Genomic DNA, 11,880 nt, shown 5'->3' on the forward strand with positions numbered 1-11,880 from the left:
TGAAAGGGTGCCTTTTTACATAACAATAACTTAAGTTTACTTTAATAACCACACAGTAAGCAGGTGGAATTTGTTTCCGGTATAACATGTAATAGCACAGCTCCGTACATCCCATATTTTTTATGCTAGTAGGTAACTGTGCTGATTTGTTGGTGTTACCCCTATATATTCAGTGCATGTATGCAGAAGAGTTTGAGTGCATGCATGTGTCACTGTGGTGATCTGTGACTATTTATACCATTTCCTGTCACACACTGAGAAAGCAGAGGCATTCACCAACCTCTCAACAAATGATAACACTGCAAGGACACAGGGGACAGGGACACAGACAGAAAGACATGCTTCTATGTGTGTGTGTGTGTGTTAGTGATAACACAATAATTTACTGCAATTTGACAGTAGATAGAGTGCCGAATGGTGATGACAAAGCAGAGAGGGAATACAGCAATAAGATTTCTTGTGGCTTATTTACTTACAAGTGAAGTTTTCACTTTGTGTGTGTGTTTATATTTTATTTGTGCTAAATTTAAAATAAAGTTTTCACATTAACTCGCATTGACTGGATTTTAGGAATTGTTCAAAAATGCTGTATGGCATGAATACAGCCAAGCTGTATCTGTATGTTGATTCTGGTGTCTGGTGTCCTGTATTTTAGCTGTTTTTTTTACTCCAATGCAATCTTGTAATTCAGATTTTGTCTATTTAAATTAAAGCTGATTTAAATTTTAACTAATTTAAATTTAACGAGAATAAAACCAGATCTATGATGTTAGTCTAGTTTAGTCTCAGTGGTGCTTCATGAATGTGGGCGAAACTAGAGGTTAGTTGTAGGTAGGTTAAATAGACGCTAAAAGTTGTAGAGCTTATCTTAACATGATCAGCTTGTTATAATTTAACTTTAATTGTAATAGTTTAACCTGTTTCCTCAGGTATTAACGGATGTAGCAAGTTGAACTGATTCATTGTCTGTTAAAGGTCATCTTGAGAACACATGCTCAACAATGTAGGTTATCAGTGGACACACACACACACACGCACACACACACACACACACACACACACACACACACACACACACACACACACACACACACTGTTATGGCTGTTATGGTGGTATTCGGGATATTTGTCCATAAACAGTAAAACTAAAGGTCTTAGAACAGGTTAGCTTACATAGCAGAGAGAGACAGCTCCAGTCAGCCAGCAGATAAGAGATTCACTTAGATCAAGGAAAAGATCCTGTGGAAATTAAATCAGCTTCAGTTTGCTTTCAAAGTCATTATTGGAAACTCTTTAAAACTGGTGGTTGGTCCTCACATGACAATAGTGTTATGTATTTAAACATTTTTCCTCAAGCAGAGCCAGGAAATGCCAAATGAGATGTGACCCGGGAGACTCCTACTGTGATTACTCTACAACATTTTCCTGTTTGATCTTTTGTCACAAGCATACACCAAATGTAGAAAGTCACACTGTAAACTAACCACTGTCATCCTCAGTTGTGGAGAACATGAAGTCATGAAATCAGACATTAACATATGACAGGAATCTAACATGAGTGAACTGAGGTGTAGCCAAGCAGCTGAGTCAACACGTTGCTCCACACCGCCGCTGTTGTATCAACTAAAAGACGAGGCAGAATTCTCTCCTGCTGATTGCCCCGTGTGTGTGTGTGTGTGTGTGTGTGAGCATACGTGCGTGCCTGCATGTGTGTGGCTGCCTGTCCATGCTGCTCTATCAGGTGTCACAACACACAGCAAGAGGAATGAAGACCACAGTCAAATATCAGTTGCGATTTTACATTGTTTAGTGCTCATGTGAAAAGGTTTTCTCAACAATCAATAATCAAAGCAGTCACTATCAGCAGGCTTGATTAGGCCGCCTGTGCCTTGTTAGTTAGAGTGAAGCTGTCAATTAGGGTGTCTAATCCCCACTTTACCAGTAAAATGTCTTAAAAAATAGAGTTTTCATACACCACTTTTTTTTCTGTTTGTTTTTGCTGTAGTGTTTTAACCTGGTGTTTGCTGGCAGCCTGGGCTGAGGAGGGGGGGCTCAACAGTCTGAGGTCCGTTGGCTGTGGCTGGTGACAGACAGATAGAGGATGTGGGAGCAAAATTCATCCTAGAGAGAGGGATATATTAATTCTCGCTCACTTGTTGACATTCTGCCAGTTAACTGTTGATGTTGTCCAGAATTAGATTTAAGTGTAAGCCTCTTTTTTGGTTTACCCTACCCCCATGCAGTGGATGAGTCCAATTTGGGTGGGGACAGAAGGGATATCAGAGCCGCCTGGGAACTGACTGAGGGATAATTGTCAATAGAAGCTTGCTGCGAGGCTGTCATTTTCTTTTACATTTTTTTCTACCTCAAATGCTTTTTGCTTAGAGTTTTCCTGGATCTTTTGTTCTTCTCTGTTCCTATTGTCATTTTTGGTTAATAAATCACCACTTTTTTTTTTTTTTTGTTTTTGGACGGACTTCTGCCTCCTGAGCTTTTTCAACACATCAACCTGTCCACCTAAATCCAGAGCCAGCCAGCCACACAAAAATCCCAAATTCATGTAGTGTTGCTGTTTGTAATCCTACAGCTCAGTTGATCAAACTGTAATGTAAAATAGAGACTGTGTGTTTCTTTACAATGGGTGTGTGAGACGCTGTGAAGAGTGTTTGACTTTGTGTCATAAAATAGCTTCTGTGAACACATTTGGTAACACAATGCGGGAGGGGGGCAAGGTCATAGGTTTAAGTGGACGTTAAAGTGTCACATGGACAAATTTGCTTTCAAAGCAAGGACAAATGGGAGGGAAAAAGGTCATTTCTTCTCGCTTATATTGTAATTGCATGTTGAAATACCTGAAGTTACTGATCACTCCTATTACCTCTGTTAATTTATGCCATTAACCACAAATATAAAACATTTACATTTATAAACATAAATGCAGAGGTATAGCAACACTTAAAGACTGAAGTCTGGTTCCTGACACAAGCAGACATTCACCACCAGGGGGAAGCAGGAGACATACCAAAGTTGTGATCATGTGGTCACATGTAGCTTTAGCTTCCCTTCCATGTGTTGTTGCACATTACAGTGACTGCAGCTTGTCTACCTAAGGAGTGCCAAGATAAAATAACAAAACCATTCCTGTAAAATCATCTTGCAGCAGCACAGTGTTGGTGATAACAAAGAGGACACCCAGGCTTTAAAAATGAAGGGCTTCAGAGATAAACCTCCGAGACTGATTTAAAGCCCAAATTATCAGTCCATATTCAAAATGCCTACTGCCACACAACAAACTGGGAGAACCAGTTGCACACTGCTGAGTCTGGTGAAAAAAAAAACGGCTGTTGCAGTGAGAGTGTTTTTAACATTTGCAACTTAAAGGGACAGTCAACTCTCAACTAAAAAATACATATTTTTCAGTGGGAGCTGCTGACTGTTGGCGATATCAGCTGTAGAGATCTCTTCCTTCTCTCTAATATAAAAGAACTAAATAGCACTTGATTTGTAGTGCTTAAAGTGTTAGAAAAAAAGAAGAAATAATTACATAAAATAAATTATTTTTGACATACATACAAAAAAATATCAGCATATTAGCAAATACGTCCCTGAGTTTATCTTTGGTAGCTAAAGAGCTACAAGTTGCTGGACTTTTATGCAAAGACAATGACTGTGTACCAACAAAATTATCAGGACAATTTACTTCAGAATGCAAATATTTAACAACTCTTAGTATCACATCTAACTTCGCTGACTAATTCCCAAATAGGGAAAACATTATATTTTCATTAGAGTTTTAATTGAATAATTTCACAAACAAGTGCAACATGCTCTGATGGAAACAGAAATGGTGTTTTAAGTGTTAGGTATTTACAATCAGTTAAATCTCTATAGTAGCTGGCTTGTTATCTGTGGAGTGAGTGCTTCCATCAAGTGGACAAACTGTGAAAGTGTAGCTGACTAACCTGGTATTACAAGCACAGTTTCGATGGTTTGTCTGAATACAATTGTAAAACGTATGTATCAGCACAAAGAGCAGATACTCTTCTATTCCTCATCTGACTGGCGCCTGTCTGCAGGCGATCACTTTACTCAGCACTTCCACAACATCTCTGTGACCACTTCCTGCTGTGGTCAGTAGCTCACTGGGCAGGAAAGCCTTTGTAATTTTTTCATTACATGTGGAAAAAAAACTATCAAATGTTTGATCTATTGATTAAATGTTTTAGAATTCATATTTTAAATTTTGGGTTCAGGCTGAGTGTCAAAAATTTGACTGTAAATATTACATTTTGTTTAACCACTGATTCCTGGATTCCTACACACGTTAATTGATGTATCCACATCAGAGAGCATAAAAACAATGTGTTTATAAGGTGTGTACCTTAAAGGCATTACACATTGAAGTATGACTGTGCAAGGGAAGCAATTGCGCATTATTATTGTAGAAAGTGCAAGGTCAGGTTATTGTAAGCAGAATAAGGAAGTGAAGATATCAGAGGTTAGACTGGATCTGACTTCAACAGTAATAATTTCCAGACCTGAATCCAATGATTTAAAAAGAGGAAGATCATTTCCTTCTCCATTCAATGTTGTTTAGAAGGTATAAAGTAACAAAAAGCAGCAAAACACTCCTCCTCAGCTTTCTGTCTCCGTTTATTCCTTTGTTACTATCGTGGTCATATCGTCTTCCGTGTCCTTTCCTCCTAAAAGCAAAAAGACGTCACACGTCACTAATCAATTCGGAATCTAGAGTCAATGCATCCACCTGTGAATTGATTGCACTTACTGAAGCACTTCTGGAGGGTCTCAGATCTCTGCAGCATGGCATACAATAAACCAAACACCAACAGGATGCCGAAGAAGCCCCCAATGGCACAGCCGATGAGAGTGGCGTAGCTGGTGCCGTTATCTAGGAGCAAAGATACCAAGATGGAGTGAGAAAGGAGAATTTACCACAGACATTTTAGTCAAAAATGACTAAATAGAAATACTGGGTTGTTCCAAATTTAAGTCAGTCAACAACCTCTTAAAGACCACTTCTGGGTCCTAGCCAAGTGAATCAATGAGAATAATAAAAATTATTTAGATGTGTATTTTTGCTGTGAAAAACATGCGGAGAAATATATAGACAGAAGAGTCTTCACCGTAAACATGCAGGACAGCAGCAGGTGCATTCGGATTGTTTGACTGCTGACAAATGACTCTTGTGCCGTTGTCAGAGAAGGAAGTTCCCTTGATGGTCCACACAGCCAATGACTCTCCTTTCTTCGTTATACAACTTCCATAGAGAGCCTGATGAAAGAGACAAGGAACGGAAAAGAGAGGAGTTCAGATGAGGGGACAGGGAAAAAATAATAAAGATACTGAAAAAAATAAAAAAACACAATGGGAGCTGAGGAGTGCTGTAGCCCTTCTTGAGAAATTAGACTCTTACAGAAGCTGCAGTGAGTTTGCCTCCATATGACCTGCATGAGCATTAAGACAGTGCAGCGACTTTTTTGTCATAGTTATTCTTAATAACTGTCCCCCCGATTGATTCCCTGTGGACTCTGACAACACGATTCATGGGATGCAAGTCAGAAGAGCCAGTGTTTACATTTTCTCTGGCACAGTTTCACAGTGAGAAGTAGACAGTTAAATTGAAGCAGGAGGAGATTTTCTCTATAAAATGTTGTTTTTGACATTATATTGTGTGGTCATGGCTGATACTTGGGCAGGATCAACCATGAGAAAAAGAAAAGAACTGACTGAAGAGCAAAAACCAAGCTAAGAGGAACAGTGAGAGCACATGGGCGAAAAACACAAGTCAGCCTTTGTCTAGTCTGACTCATTGCATGCAGACTGGAGCTATTATGTTACCCTTTTTTTAAAAAAATCCCCTTCACTATAAGAAACAACACCCTTGGAGCTAACAACTTACACACTGATAATGGCAACATTTAATAAAGATTTAGATAAAAATATTGGGCAATAAGGCATGCCTGCTTTGTTCTTTCAGTGAATTGTTCAAGAGATTTTCAGTGAATAAAATAATTTGTGAATAGATCTCGGAAAAGCCCTGTTGTTGATCTGTTTTCTGAAATGGCCAGTAGGAGCTGATTAGCGGCATTCTTTGAAATGTCTCATTACAGTTATTTTAGCGCAGGGTGGGGAATCGGCAAACTCTCTGTTACTGCAGTTCTCCCTCTGGAGAGTCTACCTTGTTAGCATGAGCTCACACAGCAGCTCACACAAAGCCAATATCGAAATGGCTTGACTCATTAAAGCCATTAATAACCATTAGGTAACACCAGAGCCCTTTAAGATAGAGTCGTGTTATCTCCGTTTGCTCCAATGACCTTTTTTTTTTTTTCAAAGATAGCAATCATGGAGAGCCTCAATAGTTCCCGGAAGTAACATTAATTGCTAGCAACGCAATGGAGTTACAGCAGGAAGACCATTTTTGATGGACTAAAGCCTCGTTTTTCATATTATCAGCATATCTTAACTAAATTAACATGTGCTTTAAAGCATGATATTGGATTATCTGCCGCTAAATTAGCAGATTTACACATGTAACGGAGTAAGCTAACGTTAATATACTGTACTGTATATACTGAGCACATTTCGTTAGCTGCTAACAGCCTGTTGATTTAAAATGTCCTGCTCTTAAATAATTTCATCTAAGATTGGGGAGTTAAAGGGGAGAAAAGGCTTATTTTACAGGTCAGTGTGAGTTACATGTCAGCTTTGGTAAGATAACGTGGTGCTTGATAGCAGAGTGGTATTTTGTGATATATTAGTATTGATATGGATTAAGAGTGCATATTTGAGACTAATAAATATTGTAAAAACATTACTGTAAACAGAAACGTAATTTAAGGATGAGTGTTTTTAGCTTTGTGATTCTGTTGACTCCATTTGTCTTTATTATGTTTCAGCTCAGTGGCTTTTTCATTGATGGCAAAGGGAGGTAGGCTGAAAGACCTGAATGAGATCACAGGATAAGCCATTTAGAAAAATGAAACACACTAGGCTTAATGGGGAATTATTCTAAACGCTGACATTGTTACACTACTGTATTATTTTATTTTTTATTATGTTATATGAAGCGGGTTTTAAAAACACAGAAGGCCATAGTTTAATGTATAAATCCAGTAGAGGGTAATATTACTCAGCCTAATGAAGGCTCTCCTCTGGAGCACAGATCTGACTAATTCATGCTTTTTCATGCAGTGGTTTACACTTTGTATTAAAATCACTCTCTTATATTAACAGTAGTGTGACGACACTAGAACAATGAAGTACCCTAGACCTTTTTAAACAAAGGAAAAAGCTTAGACACAAGGATGGGCAGGCTGACAAAGGATCAAAGTCTGATAAATTATTAAAAAAGGATCAATATTTGTGGGCCTTTCATATGAAACACTATAGACAAATGCTGAGGTTAGCACAGCAGAAGCTAGCTCCAAGTGAGTAATTCACTATGAGAAGTGCAAACTTAACACAACTAACTAACTTATAACTAACTAACTTACTATATATATATGTATATATATATATATATATATATATATATATATATATATATATATATATATATAGTTTAGATATTTTATATTTTACAATATATTTTATTTTTTCTACTTTAATCATATTTAACCCTTATTTAGCACTCAGTCACTTTTTTTCTGTTGCCTCTGACTCTTGAGCTGCTGAAATGTGCGAATCTCCCGAGTGTGTCATTAATCAGTCTACATTAATCTTCAAATCTAAGCATGTTTTACTTTGAAAAACAATATAATAATGAAACTATATAAGGTGCGCTTCCTGTATATGTGTATATGTAAATCAATGCAGTTATTGACTGCTATTTAGCGAAAATCTGAGTTTTGTCTCTCCATATAATGTATTCCAATCATGGATTTAAATGGTCTGCCAGACACTTCTGGGAGCTATTCGAAGCCTCCATGTATCACGTGACACCGGAGCATTTTGAACTTCCCTTGTCAGTACTCTGTTTATTCTAGTGCACTAGGTAACACTAGCCGTGTCATGATAACGGTTAGCCCTGTCACTGTTTGTGTTCCCTGCCCACACTATCAACACATCCTGGGCTCAGTGGCACCCAGGGCAACTGTGATTGGTTTAGAGAAACAAAAACAAGCCACAGCTTTCTTTTTTTCCAGTAGCAGAGTGGTAATTTCGTGATGTGGAGAAGGGGCTGACTACATAAGGGTGACCACCTCACCTGGGGAATATCTTCCACGTGGCCCGAGGGACATCTGAGGCTGTAGTTTCTGTGGCTCCCATAGAAGGTGAATGTGACATTTGGAGAAGCTTTGGGCACTCCACACTGAAACACTGCAGGTTCTCCCACAGCCACTGTGATGTCACGTGGCCGCGTGCGGTAACTGACAGCTGAAGGGTTTGGTGCTGAAGTGCTGGTGGTGGTAGTGGTGTTTTGAGCTAGAACAGTTATGACAATGTGTGTGTGTGTGTGCGCGCGCGCACGTGTGTGTGTGTGTGTGTGTGTGTGAGAGAGAGAGAGAGAGATGGAAAAGTTAAGTTAATTGGATATAATGACTAATAATTATGACAATGTATAATATATTTAGAGATAATTAACGGCACATTTCTTGTGTAAAGTGTAAAATCTACTACTACTATCTACTAGCCTAAAGCAGTCTTTATGTGTTCAAATTTCCAAAACCTGATCAGGATGCATTGAGCTACAGTTTGTTTGAACTATTATAGATTATTTTGCCACACTACATAAGCATGCATTATCAGAAATGTAGGAAACCAGTTAAGGAACCAAACTCTAAAAGAAATGAACAGTGCAACAGTAGCCAAACAGATCACACAACATGAAATCAGCACACTGCACATCATCATCACTTAAATAGTTATCAAGTTGAATTGTTGCTCTGAATATCCACCCATCCATGCTGTGTGTTATTTACAGGAAGTGAAAGCTGCTGAAACCTTAAACAAAGTCTCCTCACTGCCCTGATAAACATGTAAATATTCTTTTTTTTTCCACTCATCATCATTTTTTTATTCATATTTTTCAAGAGCAGAAGGTTACAAAAAATATCACAGCTTATCACCATATTCAAAAGGCATTGCTGTTCTATTTTCTGAGAACAACATAACGCATTGAATAAGACAAAACAAAAAGGGACAAACGTGCTGTATCCTCTAATTGCAAAATTAAAATATACCCTGCACCCAAATTATACACAGCAATAACATAATAGCAAAAGCATAGTCACAAAGGAAGAAAAAAAAAGACTGTCTACAAAGCACATCAAAAGCGACTATAGTCGTATATCTAAAAATTAGTCAGAAGTTAGTTATACCCATCAGTTTCAGAAAGGGGCTTCACACAAAATATCAACATTTGAATATTCTAATGACAGGAAACATCTGTTTCCCCGGAAGATTTTCTTAGAGGGGGGAGAGCTTTATGATACAAAAATCCTACTAAAGATCTTTTCTCTCAGACTACAAAAACATAAACGAGGGTCATGGTTAGGTCTGTGGATATTTTCAGTTACACATGTGTTGATTTTAATGCTAGTAAGAGCTGAAAACTTTAAACATGACTTTATTCAGTCTTTCACTCTGAAACTCTGGATGTGGTTACCTGAGGAGGGTGCGGTGATTTGAAGCAGAGCCAGCAGCAGCAAGCAGATAGGAGGAGCCTTTCTCTGCTTCCTCATCTTGCCTTTCCCCCTCTTTTCCATTGTTTTCTTCACTCAGTCTCTCTTATCCTATAAATTCATCTGCAGCTGTTTGAATGGTGCAACTTTTATTTTCATTCAATAATAAAGGAACTCAATGCATATAATAGTAGTAGTCGTGTTTTCCTTCAGGTTAAATGTGATGTAAAGGAATGTGGAGGGTTAATGCCGACGACTATTACCTGAGGGCACATTACCAGTCCAATGGTTATTTAAAAATGATGTTTTCAGAAAGATACAATGTGTCATTACTGTAAATGAAAAACATGCCAGTGGGACCCATCAATTTGATTTTAGGAAGAAGTACTGTCACCTAGGAATATTTTCAAAGTTTTTATTTCACACCATCAATACAACTTAGCCTGAGGAGCACATAAGCCATGATATAATCTGCTTTAGTATTTACTAAGTAATTACAAAAAAAACTTCACTTTTAGAAACCTCTTCTGATTCAGTGTATCAGCCTTAATAACTATGACTAACTAATGTTGACTTTAATAGATATAGACAAACCAAAAATATTGAATTTAATGTGTCAAACTAACCATTTTATATCGAGCTGTCATTTGTTCAATGAGCTCTTGGGCTGATAGAATTATGATGTAAAAAAACTGCATGAGGAAACCAATAAGTATGGATTGACAAAAAATCATGACTGTTTTGTCCCCAAATCTGAAGGCTTGTGTAAATGTGAGAAATAAAGTTAAAATAGCAACAACAAAAAACAAATTACTGGAAGATTATTGACACTGACCGGAAAGTGAACTGGAAATTTCGTGGTCTGCAGGCAGCTTCCTTATTTCAAGAATATGACACAGCTCCTTTAAAATTATTCATACGTATTGATAAAATTAACTTCCCAGAAGAAGACTTCTCTAAACTAAAAAGTCTCACATAGGCCTATATTTACTGCCAGCGTCTCAGAAAACAGACTTGTAAGTGTCTCCACACAGTGCTGTCTCTCTCTACACCTCTTTCCGTGTCACTCCATCCTCCCACTCTAACCAGGTGGACTGTTGAGAACAACAAGGCACCTGAAGAAACTTGGACATGTTCCGAGAATTTACAAGATGGTTTCCTGCGAATAACAAACAAACAGGTTGAGCAGGTCGGCCTTTGCCTATAATAGCTGCTGGGAGTAGTGCTAATAATGCAGGCCTTTTAAGCTTTTCTTTTTTTCTCTTTCTGTCACACACACACACACACACACACACACACACACACACACACACGTACACTTACTTTTCCATCTTTTAGAGCAAGAGCTTGAAATATTTGGGTAACACAATTTTACTTTCAAATAAGTTTCTTCTGTCTGAAGGACAAGCAGGTGGACCTGCTGCCATCACAGCAGAAATGGCATCACTTTCCATCACCTACTTGCTTTTGTTCTTGTTTGAATGCTCTGTGCCAATTAAGATAATAATAAGTAATAGTGTGCTGTTTATTATTAGACACTGAGACAATGGATACTCACCTGAAAGAAAGAGTTACATTTTGGCTCTGCCCAAGACACCAAATCACATACCTTACATACATAACACATGATCACTCTGTACATACTGTAAACACTTTATTATTATTATTATTATTATTGTTGTTATTTTATTTTGTTCTATTCTATTCTATGTCAAGTGCCTTCAAATATATACATATACATACATACATATGTATATGTGTGTGTGTGTATATACGTGTGTGTGTGTGTATATATGTATATGTATATATTTGTATCATTTTGGCCTTTTTAATGAATATTTAATTTAGTTGCTGCTCTCTTATTTGCTGCTGTAACAAAACAATTTCCCTCACAGGATTAATTAAGTATTTCTATTGTATTGTATTGTATTGTATTGTATTCTATTGTATTCTATTCTAAAGTATACACTTTTGCATGCAGTATGCACACTGTAAGACATTAAACTTCTTCATAACATTGTTCCAAGAACTTTGACCCTCTTGCATATATATCCGTTACTTTTGAGTTTGCAGAATTTATTATCTTATTGTTATTATTCATAGCAAAAATGTAGGAATAATTCATTGTCCATATTTGCATATCTTTATATGATTTATGAGATCTCTCAGTGTCAAAGTAAGATATTGTTATTTGTCATCACAACAACTTTATCTATCCCAGCATACAAAACAC

At 37.5% G+C, this 11,880-nt stretch overlaps 1 protein-coding gene across 2 annotated transcripts; it reads right to left on the bottom strand.

The window, feature by feature from the left end:
• Nucleotides 1–3,683: 3,683 nt before the first annotated feature.
• On the bottom strand, nucleotides 3,684–10,736 carry LOC121940500 (uncharacterized). 2 transcript variants are annotated; one of them, XM_088084006.1, is made up of 6 exons: nucleotides 10,483–10,736; nucleotides 9,632–9,758; nucleotides 8,231–8,448; nucleotides 5,145–5,292; nucleotides 4,787–4,909; nucleotides 3,684–4,703 (listed from the first exon to the last, which is right to left on the bottom strand). In XM_088084006.1, the coding sequence occupies exons 2-6, from the start codon at nucleotides 9,729–9,731 to the stop codon at nucleotides 4,654–4,656; spliced, it is 639 nt and encodes a 212-aa protein (XP_087940132.1). In that variant the 5' UTR covers nucleotides 9,732–9,758; nucleotides 10,483–10,736; the 3' UTR covers nucleotides 3,684–4,653. The 2 variants fall into 2 exon arrangements, with proteins under 2 accessions (XP_087940132.1, XP_087940131.1); XM_088084005.1 differs by having other exon boundaries at nucleotides 9,632–9,776.
• Nucleotides 10,737–11,880: the final 1,144 nt, after the last annotated feature.

Source organism: Plectropomus leopardus, chromosome 11 (genome assembly GCF_026936395.1).
Source record: "Plectropomus leopardus strain MGB_pleo_1.0 chromosome 11, ASM2693639v1, whole genome shotgun sequence".
Classification (NCBI taxonomy): domain Eukaryota; kingdom Metazoa; phylum Chordata; class Actinopteri; order Perciformes; family Serranidae; genus Plectropomus; species Plectropomus leopardus.